The 19,813-nt window shown below is 36.5% G+C and overlaps 1 protein-coding gene across 2 annotated transcripts in view; it reads left to right on the top strand.

Moving 5' to 3' along the window:
• MIS18BP1 (MIS18 binding protein 1) overlaps positions 1–19,813 on the top strand; it is a 58,504-nt gene that overhangs the window by 20,040 nt on the left and 18,651 nt on the right. For both annotated transcript variants that reach the window (XM_030319021.1, XM_030319022.1), the window contains 7 exons: positions 7,825–7,898; positions 9,583–9,713; positions 11,997–12,084; positions 13,072–13,229; positions 13,864–14,015; positions 14,489–14,585; positions 16,847–17,714. In XM_030319021.1, coding sequence (XP_030174881.1) covers positions 7,825–7,898; positions 9,583–9,713; positions 11,997–12,084; positions 13,072–13,229; positions 13,864–14,015; positions 14,489–14,585; positions 16,847–17,714 — 1,568 coding nt within the window. The remainder of the gene's footprint in view (positions 1–7,824; positions 7,899–9,582; positions 9,714–11,996; positions 12,085–13,071; positions 13,230–13,863; positions 14,016–14,488; positions 14,586–16,846; positions 17,715–19,813) is intronic.

Below are 19,813 nucleotides of genomic sequence, written 5' to 3'. Positions count from 1 at the left end.
CCATTTGCAAATATCTTTTCCCATTCTGTCAGTTGCCTTTTAGTTTTGTTGATTGTTTCCTTTGCATTGCAGAAGCTTTTTATCTTGATGAAGTCCCAATAGTTCATGTTTGCTTTTAATTCCCTTGCCTTTGGAGATGTGTCGAGTAAGAAATTGCTGTGGCTGAGGTCAGAGAAGTTTTTTCCTGCTTTCTCCTCTAGGGTTTGATGGTTTCCTGTCTCACATTCAGGTCCTTCATCCATTTTGAGTTTATTTTTGTGAATGGTGTAAGAAAGTGGTCTAGTTTTATTCTCCTGCATGTTGCTGTCCAGTTCTCTCAGCACCATTTGTTAAAGAGACTGTCTTTTGTCCATTGGATATTCTTTCCTGCTTTGTCAAAGATTAGTTGGCCATACTTTTGTGGGTCCAATTCTGGAGTCTCTTTTCTAGTCCATTGGTCTATGTGTCTGTTTTTGTGCCTATACCATGCTGTCTTGATGATTACAGCTTTGTAGTAGAGGCTAAAAGTCTGGGATTGTGATGCCTCCCACTTTGGTTTTCTTCTTCAGTATTACCTTGGCTATTCGGGGTCTTTTGTGGTTCCATACAAATTTTAGAATTGTTTGTTCTAGTTTTGAGAAGAATGCCAGTGCAGTTTTGATTGGAATTGCCTTGAATGTGTAGATTGTTTTGGGTAGTATTGACGTTTTAACAATATTTATTCTTCAAATCCATGAGCATGGAATGTTTTTCCATTTCTTTGTATCTTCTTCAATTTCCTTCATAAGCTTCCTATAGTTTTCAGCATACAGATCTTTTACCTCTTTGGTTAGGTGGTTCTGGGTGCAACTGTGAATGGGATCAGTTTCTTTATTTCTCTTTCTGTTGCTTCATTATTGGTGTATAAAAATGCAACCAATTTCTGTACATTGATTTTGTACCCTGTGACTTTGCTGAATTCATGTATCAGTTCCAGCAGACTTTTGGAGTCTGTGAGGTTTTCCATGTAGAGTATCATGTCGTCTGTGAAAAGTGAAAGTTTGACTTCATCTTTGCCAATTTTGATGCCTTTGATTTCCTTTTGTTGTCTGATTGCTGATGCTATGACTTCCAATTCTATGTTAAACGACAGTGGTGAGAGTGGACATCCCTGTTGTGTTGCTGATCTCAGGCGGAAAGCTCTCAGATTTTCCGCATTGAGGATGATACTAACTGTGGGCTTTTCATAAGTGACTTTTATGATGTTTAAGTATGTTCCTTGTATCCCAACTTTCTGGAGGGCTTTTATTAAGAAAGGATGCTGTATTTTGTCGAATGCTTTTTCTACATCTAGTGACAGGATCATATGGTTCTTATCTTTTATTAATATGATGTATCACATTGATTGATTTGCAAATACTGAACCAGCCCTGCAACCCAGGAATGAATCCCACTAGATCATGGTGAATAATTCTTTTTATATGCTGTTGAATTCGATTTGCTATTTCTTGTTGAGAATTTTTGCATCCATATTCATCAGGGATGTTGGCCTGTAGTTCTCGTTTTTTGCTGGGTCTCTCTGGTTTGGAAATCAAAGTAATGGTGGCTTCATAGAATAAGTCTGGAAGTTTTCCTTCCCTTTCTATTTTTTGGAACAGCTTGAGAAGGATAGGTATTATCTCTGCTTAAATGTCTGGTAGAATTCCCCAGGGAAGCCATCTGGTCCTGGAGTTTTATTTGTTGGGAGATTTTTATTTTTATTTTTTAATGTTTATTTATTTTTGACAGAGAGAGAGACAGAGCATGAGCGGGGGAGGGGCAGAGAGAGAGGGATACACAAAATCCAAAGCAAGCTCCAGGCTTTGAGGTGTCAGCACAGAGCCTGACATGGGGCTCGAACTCACAGACCGTGAGATCATGACCTGAGCCAAAGTCAGACGCTCAACTGACTGAGCCCCATCCAGGTGCCCCATTTGGGAGATTTTTGATAACTGATTCAATATCTTCCCTACTTATGGGCCTGTTCAAATTTTCTATTTCTTCCCATTTGAGTTTTGGAACTGTGTGGGTGCTTAGGAATTTGTCCGTTTCTTCCAGGTTGTCCAGTTTGTTGGCATATAATTTTTCATAGTATTCCCTGAAAATTTCTCAGGGATTGATTGTAATAATTTCATTTTCATTTGTGATTTTATCTATTTGGGTCCTCTCTCTTCTTTTTGAGAAGGCTGGCTAGAGGTTTATCAATTTTGTTTATTTTTTCAAAAAACCAACTCTTGGTTTCATTGATCTGATCTACTGTTTTTTTGGATTCTGTATTGTTTATTTCTGCTCTGATCTTTATTATTTCTCTTTTTCTGCTGGGTTTGAGGTGTCTTTGCTGTTCTGCTTCTAGTTTCTTTAGGTGTGCTATTCGATTTTGTATTTGGGATTTTTCTTGTATCTTGAGATAGGCCTGGATTGCAATGTATTTTCCTCTCAGGACTGCCTTCGCTGCATCCCAAAGCGTTTGAATTGTTGTATTTTCGTTTTGTTTCCATATATTTTTTAATTTCTTCTCTAATTGCCTGGTTGACCCATTCATTCTTTAGTAGGATGTTCTTTAACCTCCATGCTTTTGGAGGTTTTCCAGACTTTTCCTGTGGTTGATTTCAAACTTCATAGCATTGTGATCTGAAAGTGTGCATGGTATGATCTCAGTTATTTTATACTTATTAAAGGCTGTTTTGTGGCCCAGTATGTGATCTATCTTAGAGAATTTCCTTGTGCACTCGAGAAGAAAGTATATTCTGTTGCTTGGAATGCAGAGTTCTAAATATATCTATCAAGTCTATCCGGTCCAATGTATCATTCAGGGTTCTTGTTTCTTTATTGATTCTCTGTCTAGATGATCTGTCCATTGTTGTAAGTAGAGTATTAACGTCCCCTGTAGTTACCACATTCTTATCAGTAAGATTGCTCATGTTTGTGATTAATTGTTTTATATTTTTGGGTGTTGCCGAATTCGGTGCATAGACATTTATAATTGTTAGCTTTTCCTGATGGATAGACCCTGTAATTATTATATAATGCCCTCCTTCATCTCTTGTTACAGCCTTTAATTTAATCGAGTTTGTTTGATGTAAATATGGCTACTCCAGCTTTCTTTTGACTTCCAGTAGCATGACAGTTCTCCATCCCCTCACTTTCAATCTGAAGGTGTCCTCAGGTCTAAAACGAGTCTCTTGTAAACAGCAGAGAGATGGGTCTTGTTTTTTTATCCATTCTGATACCCTCTGTCTTTTGGTTGGAGTATTTAGTCCATTTACATTCAGTGTTATTATGGACAGATATGGGTTTAGAGTCATTGTGATGTCTGTAGGTTTCATGCTTGTAGTGATGTCTCTGGTACTTTGTGGTCCTTGCAACATTTCACTCGCAGAGTTCCCCTTAGGATCTCTTGTAGGGCTGGTTTAGTGGTGATGAATTCCTTCAGTTTTTGTTTGTTTGGGAAAACCTTTATCTCTCCTATTCTGAATTACAGGCTTGCTGGATAAAGGATTCTTGGCTACACATTTTTCCTGTTCATCACATTGAAGACTTTCTGGCATTCCTTTCTGGCCTGCCAAGTTTCAGTAAATAAGTCTGCTACTACCCTTAGTATTTTAAGGCCTGTTTATCCCTAGCTGCTTTCAGAATTCTCTCCTTATTCTTGTATTTTGCCACTTTCACTATGATATGTCATGCAGCAGATCGATTCAAGTTTCATCTGAAGGAAGTACTCTGTGCATCTTGGATTTCACTGCCTGTTTCCCTCCCCAGATTGGGGAAGTTCTCAGCTATGAATTGTTCAAGTACATCTTCAGCCCTTTTCTTTCTCTTTTCATCTTCTGGAATTCCTGTGATACAGATCTTCTTCCATTTGATTGCATCCCTTAGTTCTCTAATCCTCCCCTCGTATTCCTGGATTTTTTAATCTTTTTCTCAGCTTCCTCTTGTTCCATAATTTTATCTTCTCATTCACCTATTCTCCCCTCTGCCTCTTCAGTCCACACTGTGGCCACCTCAGTTTTATTTTGCACTTCATTTATAGCATTTTTTAATTCATCACGACTGTTTTTGAGTCCCTTGATCTCTGTAGCAGTAGATTCTCTGCTGTCCTCTGTGCTTTTTTCAAGCCCAGCAATTAATTTTATGACTATTATTCTAAATTCTTGTTCACTTATATCACTTAAATTGGTTTGATTAGTTCATTAGCTGTTGCTACTTACTGGAATTTCTTTTGAGGAGAATTCTTCCGTTTCATCATTTTGGCTAGTTTTCTGTCCCTTATGTGTTTTAAAAGCTTGTTGTATGCTCTGCACCTGCGAGCACTGCTATATTAAAGGAGGGTCATACACTGTCCACGGCCTGCCCCTTCAGGAGGTGTTTTTTCAAAGATTGTTACTTGCTCTCTGTTGTTGTGACTTTGGTTATTTTATTACCCTACTCTTAGTGATATTTTGGACCCCCCACCAGGTGTGCTTTGATTTGTTCTTTGGATTAGCCCTGTAAAGGAGAGCAGATAGACAAACAGGAGACAAAAACATGCAAACACACAAACAAATAACACAAACAAATAAACAGAAACAAAAATCTAAAGACTAAAAACAAGAAACCCCAAAATACCGACTACAAGTAATGAAGAGGGTGGAGGCGGTCCTGATGGAGGAGCACATACAAAGAGAGAAATGACAGGAGGCGGGGGAGAAAAAATAAACATTGACGAGGCAGAGAGACTAAAAGGCTTAAACCAGAGAGAGAGAGAGGAAAATAAAGGAGGCAGAGAAAATGAAACAAAGATAAAGTTACCTAGACAAACTATATGGCTTGATTATTTCAGAGAGAGAGAAGGGAGTGTTAAGAAGGAGGTGTAGAACATGTATCAAGACAATGGATTGAATATGTCTGTTTAGACCAATAACCAGAGTAACCAGCCTAGGGAAAGGAAGAGATAAGGAGGAGAAATGGTGTGGGTAGAATATATCTATATATCCAGAATTGACCTAGAGTTAACCCAGGCAATGCTGCTGCACTTGTTTGGAGGAGCTGTCCGCAGGGTCTGTCCCTCTCCAGTAGATAGGCAGTTAGTTACCCAGTGCGAAGGGGCATGGTTTGGTGTAGTCTGGACCCACCTCCACTGTGGGCCCCTTGAGTGATCCCTGAGGCCCTGCCTTGGTGGTGGTTGTGGTGGCGGCAGCGGGGAGATGGTGATTCCCTAGTCTCTTCTCCACAGAGCTGGACCCGGTGGACTCAGTTTGAGTCATCCTCACTGTTCCAATGGTTGCAGACGGGGCAGTCCTTCTCTCTCTGCCAACTCCCCTGACCCTGTGCTTGGCTAGGACTCAAAGTCCCGTTCCGTGCACTCTGGCACTGGGGAAACTTCTCTCAATGCAGCCCGATATGTGGTCCCGGCTGGATATGTCTGTGCCTCCGCACTTCAGGGAGGACTGCCTTCTCCTACTGCAGACTGCACCGCAGTCCTTGCCGCCAGGGGTGGCGATCGCAGGCGGACACAGGCAGGCTTTGTCTTTTCCCACAGCACTCCAGGGAGGGGGCCACTTTCTCCTATTGTAGACTGCGCAGCCAGCCGACCTACCTTGCTGGGGAGCCCCCCGGGGTGGCAGACACAGGCAGGCTTTGTCTTTTCCCACACCACTCCAGGGAGGGGGCCTCCTTCTCCTGCGGCCTGTGTCCTCAGCCCAGCCACTGAGCCCGGGGATGGCAGACGCAGGCAGGCTTTGTACTATCGCGCAGCCCCCCAGGGAGGGAATCACTTTCTCCAACTGCAGACTTCTCCCCTGACCTACCCAGGTGCGTGAACAGGTAGCCGACCCCAGTGCAAAGAAAGCCCCTCAGTTAGAGATAGGATCCCTCTCAGTCTCAGTCTGAGGTCTTTCTCCTGTCCAGATACGGTCCTGCACTTCCCTAGCCGCTTTTTCTGTTTCCTTTGTTTTTCTGCAGAAGGGGGTCTCTCACCTCCGTGCCCACACAGCCCTTTTTATCTCCCCCAGTTCACAATCACCCACCTATCTTTTCTCCAGTTTTCCTATTTTCTTCCTGGTAGATTCAGTTTCTTTTCCTCCCAGGCTCTGGGGTTCAAAGTCCTCTGGCTTCTGCACTTCTTTCTTTGAGAGACATGAGAAGTATGGATCCCCCTACTTCTCCCCTTGTACTTATTTTTGATCATTATCACTGGCAGACATTATTTGTCCATTTGTTTGGATATAACCACCACCAGTCGACTTGCTTCCACACATCCTCTCCCAACCCCTGTGCTTATACATGCATGCACACACACATTACACATTTGCTCTAATAGGGCAGCCGTTTTATTTTGTTTCTTGCCAAAACCCACTGCCTAAAACAGTGCCTGGCACATAGTAGAGCTCAAGAAATATCTGCTGAATGACTATGAATAAACATTTTGATATTTTATGTAAGCAGGATGGTACAAGATACTAGAGCCAGAATTCCCAAATTTGTAACCCCACCGTGCCCCTCACTAGCTGCATGTGACATGGACAAGGTATTTAACTAGACTTTGTAGTTTTTCTGTATAAAATGAGGATAATATTACCTGCCTCCTAGTGTTACAAGGTTAACATGAGTCATTGAATCTAAGGTGGTTGGAGCACTGCCTAGTGGTTTTTATTTTTAATATCATCTACATTTGTCTGTTCTTTGATCTATCTTAGGTAGTTCCAGATGTGGAAGTGTTAAAAAGAAAAAAGGAATTTCATTGCCTGTTCCCCAAGTTCTACCTGTAACTTTAAAAATGAACATAACTGAGGAAAAAAAATAAAAATTAAAATGAAGATAATTGAGAAGTGCAATAATTAAGAGCACCTTCCATTTTAGCACATTTTTCTGGCTTAGTATAAAACTACCACTGAAGAATTTATCTTTATAAATTTGTAATTTTTTATATGTAAAGTAAATGGCTACTCAAATTATTTTATGACTTTTGCTGAATTTCTCATCAGAAATAGTTCAGTGTTAAATTGTTAGTCAATAAAAGCAATTCCTTAATACAGACATTCACAGAAATTTTCCTCAACAATTGTATTTTGTTCTAAAATAAAGAATTTTCTGAGCTGTTTAGATGTTTGCTTTGGGATAGATTGCTGTTAAATACAGATTATTAGCAATCACCTTCATAGTTTAGAAAAAACTGAATGCAACTCAAAATCAACCTTGCAAAAACAAAATGCTGTATTTTTTAGGGGATAAGAGTGATGGTGCAGTGTATACTATATAACTGATTCTTTTTTCTAAGTTAGGTCTTTTGTCTTTAATGGATACCTTAGAATTTTAGGTAATTTTTTTTCTCCAGTATTGGAGATATTTGACATAATATTTGAAGTATAATTGATTTTGGATTGGAGAGCAAATTATGCAGTATAACCCCCATTCATTCTCCCTCTTTTCTGTTTCATTATATATAAGAGTTTTTACCTCATTACTATTAAAAAAATTTTTTTTAATATTTATTTATTTTTGAGAGGGAGACAGAGAATGTGAGCAGGGGAAGGGCAGAGAGAGGGAGATACAGAATCCGAAGCAGGCTCCAAGCTCTGAGCTGTCAGCACAGAGCCTGATGCGGGGCTCGAACTCACGAACTGTGAGATCATGACCCAGGCTGTGGTTGGACACTTAACCGACTTAGCCACCCAGGCACCCCATGCCTTATTACTATTTGAAATAGAATGTGATTCTTATATAGATGAGCAGTAAGGAATCATTTGCATTACTTATATGAGTTTTTCTTTTAATTTAATGTAAATTGATTTTGTAATATTTATACTACAAGTAATACAGGGAATATATACTTCATTTTATGCTGATTAGGTGGTCCAACTACAGGAATGGATGATTAAAGTCATCAATAATAATACTGCTATATGTGTAGAAGGAAAATTGACGTAAGTATAACATTTCAATATTCTTATAAAATGTATAACAAAATAAGATACTCATGTATAAGAGCTTAAAGGAGATTGATGGAAAATAGCATCCTCCTACAAAACAAAAGACTTTCTAACAAGGTTACATACTGAAGACAGGAAAGTAAAATGACTATGCAGTACCTGACCATGTTGATTGTGAACAGCTTTCTTGGTTTTGCCTGTAAAGTTACTTTTAGAATAGTAACAGCTCAAATTTATATACACAGAGCTTCATTTTTTTTTCAGAGGTTCTAATAAGTGGACTGGTATTCTCTGCTTAATTATATATAGTTAGCTAATATTTACTACATGCATTTCAGTTCAGATTCTCACATGTAAATTGGGACAACCAGATTTAAATTACTGATCCAGAAAAGGAATCAGAATTATTTAAAACTTTGCCATACAGCTACATATTAGGTAATCATTGGCACTTTCTGGTTCTCCCTAAAGCAAAAGTATCATCAGGTAAGTGGGCTTTGCCTAATTCTGCTACTCTCTTATCACCATTTCCTTTTTTTCGAAACCAATTTCTTAGTGGTACAATATTTGTAATAAAAGGTTGTAATAAAATAATACAGGATATTACTGGTCAGGGTACTTACCTAGAAGTTTGTAAGTTGATTATTTAAAGTCTACCTTCCCCACTCTATTTCTGCTTGTGTTGTGCCCGTTTTCTTAATATCAAAGAGACAGTCTATGTTGCCTTTGTTGGAATCCCTGTTGCTGTTATCTTCCAAGCTATATGACCTGGACAAGTTACTTATCCTTTTTCAGTTTCAGTCTCTTTCTCTGCGCAGTGGTGATAATAATATTACCCATTCTTGCGTTATTTTGAGTATTAAATTAATATTTGTGAGACTTGAAAACAGTGCTTTTAGAGTGCTATTTAAATGTTAGTTAAATAAAATACAAAGGAACAAGATCACTGTATTAAAATAGTAGGAGTTTAACCCCATTTGACCAAATGAAAGGAACTTCACTGTCATATTATGCTTGTATTTAGTATGTTTATCTGATGAATTGGGAATGTTCAACATCTATCTAATACATCTTAAAGTTTTGTTCTTTCTGTTTTATATTCTTAGCATCATTTAAGGAAATAAGAAGAGTAGATTTATGGGTTAGTGATTTGATTCTGCAGTTTGTTTTTTTCCCAACTGGAACCTCTTTTTGGTACTTTTTAAAGAGGAAGGTAAAAACACTTGGCTGTGTAGTGAGGGTAAAAAAAAAACCCGCAAGATTAGAGGGATCCAAACTATATAACTGCATGAAATCTAACAACAGTATAGGCTCTGAGGAGAGGGACAGGAAAATCATTCTTTGGAAAGTTGGCATCAGTTAAGATGAAGTTGCAGGCATTGTCAGCATCAGTTATTTAGAGAAGGCCCCTGCTTACTTGATGAGGATAAATTTTATATTAGTGGTTTGGTTTGGCCACAGTACAGTTTGGCACATATTCTGAGGATCACATTAGCAAGGCAGTTGAGTTCTGCAATGTTTGGCCCTCAGATGTTTTGTAATTAGATGAATAACACTGCTAATGTAGCTGGAGTGCAAATTTATTACTTTCTATTATAATTTGTATACTTATATATGTACATTGTGATTATTGGTAAAATGTGAATATTTTGGCCTTAACTATGCTATTTTCTCCTAGAGACATCACTAACATATATTGGCACAGTAACGTAATTATAGAACGGATTAAGCACAACAAACTTAAGACTTTATCAGGCAACATTTATATATTAAAAGGGATGATAGACCGGATTTCCATGAAAGAAGCAGGTAATGACTGACATTATTAGTTGATAAATTACTTTCAGTGAAGCAGTTAACCATATTTCTAACTGATATATATGTTTTTACTCTTAATTAGGTGTTTTAAAATGATGAATCAATCAAAACTAAGTTTTAAAACAGAATTGACTACATTATGTAAAACTATTATATGTGTTGGTCATTTTTCCCTGATTTAATCACCCTTGTTGACAGTTTGAGTCAGTCTAGTGATTTTAAAAAGTTCATGTGAGATATTGTAAGGCTATAATTTAACTAGTTTATTGAACCTGCCCAGTACAACCCCATTCCTGGTATAATCTAATTTTCTGTCTATGCCTTGAACACGGTAATGTGGCTGAAGAAAAACACACCTGAGCATTCTACTTTAAGATGGTGATTACCAGCAAAAATTGTGGTCTCTTAGTGCCATTTGGTGTCCTACCACATTTCCCTAATGCATTCACTCTCCCATCCTCCTTAGTGACTACTGCATATTTTTACAAATCTTCAATACCTCCTTTCTCCCACACACAGGGGAGGTGGCAGGGAGGGGAGCACCTTAGCAATAGAAACAATCAGAAGAGAACTTCACCATCACCTAACTGACCTGCTTGCATCTGTATCTGTTTTTGTTATGAATGAACTGTTCATGTTCTGTCTTTGTCAGCCTCTCCATTTGTACTCTATTTCTCATTTTTTCTCTTACTCAAGGATATCGCTCTAGTAATTCTCCCTTCTCCTGTCAAAACAAAAACAAACAAAATTCTTTTAACTCCACTTATTTCAGCCACTGTTTGCTCTTATTTACAGCAAAACAACTCAGAAGATTTGTTATATCTAATTCCTTGAATTCTTTCCCACTTTTAAAAAATTCTCTTTAATCATGCCTTAAACCCCAAATCTTTACCAAACAGCCCTTATCACAGTTACCAGTGGCCCCCACATTGTTAAATCCAATATATGTTTACTGCACTTAATCACACTTACCCCCTTTTAATTCCTTATTTGCCTTCTGGAACACCATATTCCAATTTTCATGCCACCTCACTTCCTGTTCCTTCTTAGTTTATTTGCTTATTTTGCTCTTTCTTCTTTGCCTCTGAATAATAGGATAGACTAAAGCTCTTTCCACACTCAGTGCTGTGTTGATTTCTTTTAGGCTTTAAATTTCATCTATATGATGACAAATGCCAAATTTATGTCTCTTGCCAAAAATACTCCTCAAGCCACCCAACTCATTTTCCATCTACCCATTTGACATCTCCACTAGGATATCTACAGGCATCTCAAACCTCATGTGTCTAAAACCTGATCTCCCTGAAATCTGTTTAATGGTCTTCCCCCTTTCTTTGTTTCCAGTGGCTAGCCAGAATCCTTGGAGACATCTTGAATCCTGTTTCTCTCACACCCACATCTAGTGAGTAGGTACATCCTATTGGCATTATCTCCAAAAATATATCCAGAACCCAGGCCTCTGCTGACCTCTATGGTATATACATCTCCCTTATCTTTTGTCTGAATGATTACAAAATCCTAACTGGTCTCGTTATTTCTTCACTTTTACTTCCACAGACTTCTCAAAATAGCAGCTAATACAGTCCTGTTAAAGTGAGTCAACTCCTGTGGCTCCTCTGCTCACAATCTTTTTATAGCTTCCCATTTCACCCAAAGTCAAAGACTAGGTCATGAAGTAACCACAAGGCCTTATAATCTTTCATGTTCCTCCACTGTTCCTATTCCCTTCTGAAGAGCCTCCTAGTACTAGCCTTTCTTCACTCTGCTCCATCTGCACTAATTTTTACAGACAGGCCAGGCACACACTTACCATAGCCTTTTGCTTTGTCCCTTTTGCTTCCAGTGTGTTAATCCCATATTAAACTCACTACCTCATGTCCTTCAGAGCTTTACTCAGATGATGCTATTTCAGTAAGAACCTCTCTGTCTTTTAAAAGTGCAATCTGCTTCCCTTTCCTCCCTTAGCATAAATACACTAATACTCCTTGACCCATTAAGTGCATTGCATAATTTTTCTCCATAGCATTGATGACCATCTAACAAAAAAAAATGTATGTTTATTGGTTTGCTTTCTGTTTGACATGAAAAGGCAGGTTCCATGAAGGCAGGGATTTTTGTTTCATTTTGTTGACTGATGAATCCTTAGTATTTGTGGCTGTGCCTGGCGCACAGTTAGCAATAAGTGTATATATTTTTAATGACTTAGTGAACCAATTACATGTCTTTAAAATTTTTGGCTTTTAGGTAATTTTTTGTTTGTTTTTTGTTGAATAGGATATCCAAATTATCTCATAAGGAAGTTTATGTTTGGCTTTCCAGAAAAGTGGAAAGAGCATATTGATAATTTTCTAGAACAATTAAGGTAAAGTACTCCTTAACTTTTTAAAAACTAACTTTATTGAGGTATAATTTGCATTTGATAAAATGTGCCCATTTTGGGTATAAAATTGGAGGTTTTACAAACGTATCTTTTCATCTAACCAATGTAAATTGGTTTTCTTTTCTTTTTTTTTTTTTTTTCTGCAAATGACAGTTTTGAAGTAGTTCTCTTGATCTTGGATTTTTAGAAAGCAATAGTTTACTAGAATTTCTGTCATATGAAATAAATGTAAAAGGAAAATAACAGTGTTGACATTTCAGGAAGCATCCTCATTCACCCACCCTTTGAGAGGGTGTACCTATTAAACATGAGTGTGAAGTTCTTGGTCCTTTTTCTTTCATTCATTCCTTCAGAAGTTAATATCAGTTGTTTAGCACACACTGTATTGGCACAGGGAAAGCAAAGAAAATTTGATTAATTCTTGCCCTTAAGGAACTCATAGGGGATACTGTGATACAAGTTAATTAATCATAGTACAATATAATAACTTAGAATGGGGGGGACAGTTTTTTCCTGTAAAGAGCCAGATAGGAAGTGTTTTTATGGGCATGCTGCCTCTATTGCAACTGTTCAACTCTGCCTTTGTAGCAGAAGAGCAGCCATAGACAGTAGTTGAATGAATGTGGTGGTGTGGATGAATGTGGTGAAATAAATAAAATTTATTTCCAAAAATAGGTAATGGCAGGATTTGTCCTGTAATTTTTTTACAGGATTAGCTTAAGTAGAGATGTAAGAGTGCATAGAGTAGGAAGCACTTGGGTTTTATTTGATTCTTTTGACTTAAGACCTTATACTTAAGTTCTTTGTGGGAGAAAGGGTAGAATCATGAAGACTTAAATAATGTAAGATTAAAGGTAATCTTTGCTGGGCGCATAAAACTTTATCTGAGGGACTTTATTTAAATTTAGTTTTTTTGTTTTAGTTTTTTGAGATAAAAATTAAAGGAAAAATATTACACTTGTGTTTTAGGGCTTGTGAAAAGAAAGAGAGAAAGGCCAGACAAAAACAGAAAACTGGAAAATTTATCCCTGACGTACAAAAATCAGCGAAAAATAATGCAAGAGAAAACCAAACAGATGTTCTGCAAAGAGCCAGCACCACTTATGACATTGATTGTTGTCATTTGGGTATGTCCCTTCTTTTCTGCTGATATAGTGGCAAATTCTTACATGAGCTCCATATTTATCTGTTTATAGTTTATATTGTATTCAGTTTTTGACTTGTACTGCCTTGAAATTATTTTTTAATACTTAAAAAACTGTAGTGCAGTCTGCTCATAGTCAGCATTCAGCTTTTTTTTTTTTTTTTTTTTTTTTTTTTAAAGAGAAGGAGAGAGCACATGTGCCTGAACTGGGGAGAGGGGCAGAGTGAGGGAGAGAGAAAATCGTAAGCAGGCTCCACGCTCAGCACAAAGCCCAACACAGGTCTCGGTCCCACAAACCATGAGATCATGACCTAAGCTGAAATCAAGAGTTGAATGCTCAACCAACTGAGCCCACCCCAGGCGCCTGTATTTTTCTTTTTTTTTTTTTTTTTTTTTAATGTCCATTACTATAAAGGTAGCTGGCAGAACTTTTTTGTGTTCACTCTTTGCCAAAACTATAATCTGACTAACATCCCATCGCACCCTCCCTGCTGGAAAAAAGTATGAACATTAACCTACAGCCCTTGCTAGATAATATTTTCGAAAGTGAATTCTTTAATATGGAAAGGCAGCTTATATATAATAATTTATTGAAATCTCCATCTTTGTACTCATAGAACTGAAAAATGGTAAGCGCAGGAGGTTGCCAGCAGCCCCAGAATTAAACGTGTGCCATGATAATTGCCAAAATAAACCACGATTAAGGCTCTCAGATGACCAAATGCATAATACTTGTCAAAATGGAGGAGAAAATGACTTAACTAATCAGGTAAACTTTTACTATACCCTATGATACGAAGAGTGATGGTGTGATGCTACTAAAAAGTTTTGGGACCAAATCAGAAATCATTTTGTTTGTTAAGTATCTGTTTGTTAAGTATCAGCTTAACAATCAGTTTGGCAATGTCTTGCTTGATATTTATTTTCTCAGTGTCTCATTGGGAAACTGTAATCAGTAATAACAGAAAGGTTAGCTCTTAGAGTTAGGGTTAAAGTGTGTGTGTGTGTTTGCACCTAACAAATCACATGTATTAAATTTATAAAAGAAATCTACGATAGTGGATGCCCACATGGTTCTTCCAAAGCTCAGGCTCTGGCAAATGAGTTTCTAAATACCTCCACTAATGAAATTTGTAGAACGGCAAGTACCTAGATACTTGTATGCTTGATACATACTGTGAAAATGCTTGAGGTCATGTTTATAGATAATAGTTGTTAAAAAGCTAACTTTTTGTTTTGAAGGAAATAATTGGAAAGAAAGCATACAAAAAGTTGTCTTCAAAGAAACTTGAAAATTGTGAAAGAACAAATGAAAGGATAATTAAAAGTCAGAAGCAAGGTGATATATCTTTATTGGTTTTATAATAAGCATACAGCTCTTATTTGAAATGTTTTTAATATAATAAATGTGATGTCTTAAATTTCCAAATCTAAAAATGGCAAACTAAGTATTACAGTCATTATAAATGTCTGGGGATTTTTTATTGTTTTGTTGGTTTTTTTTTTTAGAATTACTTTTTTTTTCTTTAAAGCATAATTAACATAGTGTTACTAGTTTCAGATGTACAATAGGGTTTTGCTTTTCTATACAGCATGATTTGCTGTAAAATCCATTACATTAGTAAAAAAATCCATTACATTACATACCATACGTATTTACTTGTAGGTTTGCCTCCCTTAATCTTGGCACTAAATAATTTTTATTATTTATTTATTTATCTATTTAATTATTTGAACTGTATGTCCAACATGGGCTTAAACTCACGACCCCAAGATCAAGACTCACATGCTCTACCAACTGAGCCAGCCAGGCTTCCCTAATCTTTTTGTTAAAAACAGAATTGTATATCATTTTAAATATGCTTTTTGGAATGTTTAAAGGCTATGAATCTTCTTATGAAATTAATGCCATAGTTTAGCTATGTGTGACTGTGGATTTCCAGTATGATTTCATTGAAATCCTATATGACAGATTTAAAGAACCTTTTCTTGACACATTAGCAAGTTTGAAATTTCATATTGAGTTAAATCCATCAGCTTAGTAGCATTTTTTTGTATTTCTTCTTATAAGTGGAAAGTAGTGAAAGTGAAGAACATTTATAAGTGTTTAAAAGAAGTAGAGAGGAAGGCAATACTGTTTAGACTATCAGGATCATGTAACTTAGATTAAAGTATCCAGAATAGCTTGAATCTTCATTCAAATTATTTAATAAAATGAATAAAAATATTTTAAAAGTGATTTGTTCAAAATTAGAAATTTCGAAATTTTCAAATTTCCCGTTAAACATTTGAGTCAGATTTATATGAGGAATTAAAAGAAAACACTTCCTTCACAAAGATAGATAATTCCATTGAGAAATCTTATAGAAACTTTGATTACCTTTTATCAGTACCACTTTTCCATGAATTATAATTTAGTGGCTTCTTTTCTCCCCAGCATTCAACATTACTCATCAGTCTTTAATTTTATCATTCATCTTGTAAAGTGGTACGTAACATGTGTAGGTCATTGAAGTATTTAACTAGGATGGTTGCTGTGACAATTTATAATTTGTATATATTTATAATTGTAATTGGATAATTTACAATTAGAAATTAAATTAGTTTGGCTTCTGGTTTCTTAAGTTTCAAATTAGAGAATTTCTCTCATTTTAATTTGCTTTCTTTAGTGACACAGTATAATAAAGATTCTCAATTTCTGGTTTGCTTGTTATCCATGATACTTCATGGAGTTTGGGTGAATCAGCAGAAATGTCTTTCCATGGCCACCACTGGGGATGAGAATAGGGCCATACCTATCGAGTTCCATATTCCCCTAATTAGGATAGCTTCCATTCCGTATATTACATACCTAGTAAGGTTTTGCAACCTTACTGGTTTTCTTATGTCACCTAAATAAGATTTAACAAATACTGATTTATCATTTACTGTACGTGTGAAAGACTCTGTACTAACTGCGAAAAAAAAAAAAAAAAGAAAAAAAGATTCCAAAAGCAAAAACAAAATTCATACCATTAAGGATTTTTTTTTTTTCAGTCTACTTCAAAGACAAATTTGTTAAGTATAATGCAAGGCACATTGTCAAACATGGCATTATTTAAAAGTATTCTGGAAATTTGAAGGAGAGTTTTCATTCAATTGAGAGAATCAGGATAAAGTTTGTGGATTAGGTGGGTTATAGAATGGAATTGAAGCAGGTAGTGATTTGGTTTTTGAGTGAAGAAAACTTTCCATGTAGAATGATATTAGTGAAAAGTTGAGAATCAGGAAAACCGTGGTGTAGTAGACATAGAATTTGGTTCACATTTGAGTACAGTGAGAGATTAGAACTACATTGAAGGCCAGACAGAGGAGCTTATATGTACACTAAGTAGACTTTAAGAAGTCAAGGACCAGTTGGTATAAAAAATATGTTTACAATTGAAGGGGCAGTAATCTGAATCAACCGGTGCTTCTGAAAAACTAATAATGGCAGTAGTGTGTACAATGGAGTTTATGGAGAAAAAAAATATATATTTTATTTTAGAAAAAAAAAATTCTGTGCTTTGTTTGTAGCTAATTTGAGATTTTGATCTTTGGTTTTGTCTTATGAAATTAAAGAGAGAACTGAAGAATCGAATGTATCCATTGACATTCTGACCTTAAGGCAACCGTTTTTCTTGGACGAAGAAAGAAAATGTATGGCTCTTAATCCGAAGAAAGCTTATATTTTAATGACACCACTTAAATCTAAAAAAGTGATAGAACAAAAATGCATGAAGTATAATCTCTCTTATAGCACCATTAAAGCAGTTACAGATTTTGCAGTGCCAAAGCATCAAAAAGAAAGTAAATCAGACTTAAATGAAACTACCAGTTTGATCAGTAAGCCCACAAAAACCTTCAAAAATGCATTTGAGTTTAGTGAGGGCCATGAAAGTAAAAACAAGGAAGACTGCAGTGAATGTGATTTACTCACTGTCAACCAGAAAATCAAAATATCTAGTCCTAAAAAAGAACAAATGGTCACCTCTGACTTTAAGAAAAATGCAAGGTTGTTACCAAAATCGAAGAAAATAAAAAATGTGTCTATGTCATTTTACAAGCAGCAGTCCTCATCAGATTTGTCTAGTGAAGAGAGTGAAACAGAAAAGGGAATTAGAAGGAAAGCTGCAGTTGCTAAGAAAAATACAGCAAGAAATACTGAAGAAACAGTGGTTCACCTGAGGAAAAGCACAAGAAACACCACAAGGAAAATCCCAGTGATTTCTGAATCTGAAACTGAAGAAAGTGAAAGTGAATTTTATATCAAACAAAAGAAAGCTAGATGTTCTGCTAAAGAAAATCTTCAGAAGTCTGGTATTAGGAATGAGTTTCCAGTTATTGAGGCGATCAGATCTGATGAGACAAACAGGCATCCCATTGAATGTTTTCCTGGTTTAATTCAGGATGAGGAATGGAATGAGAAGGAATTACAGAAACTTCATTGGTAAGTAGTTAGATTTGACTCTGAAATATCTAGAGTGGCCACACAACAGTTGAAAACCTAAAAATTCCAATAAAGGGCTGATTTAGTGACCTCTAATCATTAAAATGGAAAATATCCAAAAACACATGGAGAGAAATAACAATTTATACAAAGAATATAGGGAGAATACAGATAAAACTTCTAACTAGGTACTTTGTGGCCATCTCTACAACTTGCATATGAGCAAAGGAAAAGTTAACCTTCTTTTCTTTCCATTTAATATTTCAAGACAACTACCCTCCCCCTCAAGAAAAGGGTAACTGTGTGGGGGATGGATGTGTCATTTATCTTGATTGTGGTGATCATTTCCCCATGAAATGTATATAAAGTGATCCCATGTACACAGTATACAGTATGATTTATTTGCCACTTATACCTCAGGGTGTGGAAAATATTTTAACATAGACAAATGCTGCTCTCCCAGATTTTCATATTTTAAGAAATATTTTATTGTTATTTTTTCTGTTTTAAAACCTTAAAGCTGAATTCAGACCTGCAGATTATTTAAGATGCTCTTTTCCCTGCATTTATAGAATAGAAATAGCCTCAAAAATTAGGTGATCCATCCAAGGTTTCATGGTTAGTGCTAGTAATAAACCAAGTATGACAAGAATTGGATTTGGCTGCATAGCCTTGACAAGCAGTTTGAGTAGTGCAGTAGCACTGGAAGCTAAAACATAGCTGAGCAATGAAGAGTGAGTGAAAGAGTAAAAACAACCTAGGTGGACAACACAAGAAATTGGCAGTGATAGGGGACAACAAAATGGATAGGTAATAGAAGAATGTGAAGATAAGGGAAGACATATGTTTGATTGCTTGTTTGTAAGAGGACTCATGCCAGAGTATGGTGGTGTTGATGGAAATGATCTAGTAGAAAGGAAGATGTGATTGATCAGAGTGAAGAGCATAGAAACATACTACATTCAGTGATTCACTTGCTTGAGTACTCCCTAACCTTATATTTGGAATTTATTTTCAGATCTACCTTCTTTTTTTTTTTTTTTTTTTTTTTTAATTTTTTTTTTTTTCAACGTTTATTTATTTTTGGGACAGAGAGAGACAGAGCATGAACGGAGGAGGGGCAGAGAGAGAGGGAAACACAGAAACGGAAGCAGGCTCCAGGCTCCGAGCCATCAGCCCAGAGCCTGACGCGGGGCTCGAACTCGCGGAGCGCGAGATCGTGACCTGGCTGAAGTCGGACGCTTAACCGACTGCGCCACCCAGGCGCCCCTCAGATCTACCTTCTTGAAACACTATTCCTCAGGCATCTCTGTGCCACTACGCTCCTTTTTTAATTTCTTAAGTGTTCCTTCTCTGTCTTATTTTCAGGTAGTTAAGATAATTTTCCTTCTTCTTCATAGTTCTTGTTTTTGGATGCTTTCTTCCTATTATAATGTAGTCTTCAATGGTCTTTTCCTTCTACAGTTCTAACTTTACTCTTTGGACAGGGATTCCCAAATCTGTATCTCTAGTTCTAAATTCTTATATTTAGATTTTTATTTCCCTTTGCCTGTTGGACATCTCTCTATAAATCTCATTTACAGAGATTCTCACTTAATATGTCAAAAACTAAACATTTTTTCCCTGCCTATCTACTTTGTCTGACATTCCTGATTCTGAAAATGGAATTCTTTCAGTCAACTAGGTTTAACTCCTTGATCATTATTGATACCTCAGGTAGCCTCTGTCCCCCTGGCCCACTCCTGGGGATGAGGGGGTTACCCCTTCCCAGTGTTTTTTATTCGTGTCTAACTTTGTAAAAAAATAAAAAATAATAAATAAAATGAAAAGTAAAAATTAAAAAATCTAATTAGTTCCCAAGGAACTATAGATTTTCCCACAGAACCATTCCATCTGCACCCTTTCTTGACACTACTTTTTTTCAGACTTTTAATGCCTGCCTACTTTAATGGAAGTAGCCTTGTATTTGTACTTTGTTGTTTTCATCTGGTGATCTGTTTTATATATCTTCAGATTCGTGTTTCTTTAAATTTTTTTTCAAGTTTTATTTATTTTTGAGAGAGAGAGCATGAGTTGGGGAGAGGCAGAGAGAGAGGGAG

This window comes from Lynx canadensis, chromosome B3, assembly GCF_007474595.2.
Source record: "Lynx canadensis isolate LIC74 chromosome B3, mLynCan4.pri.v2, whole genome shotgun sequence".
NCBI classification, from domain to species: domain Eukaryota; kingdom Metazoa; phylum Chordata; class Mammalia; order Carnivora; family Felidae; genus Lynx; species Lynx canadensis.
This window is presented reverse-complemented; position numbering and strand designations above follow the sequence as displayed.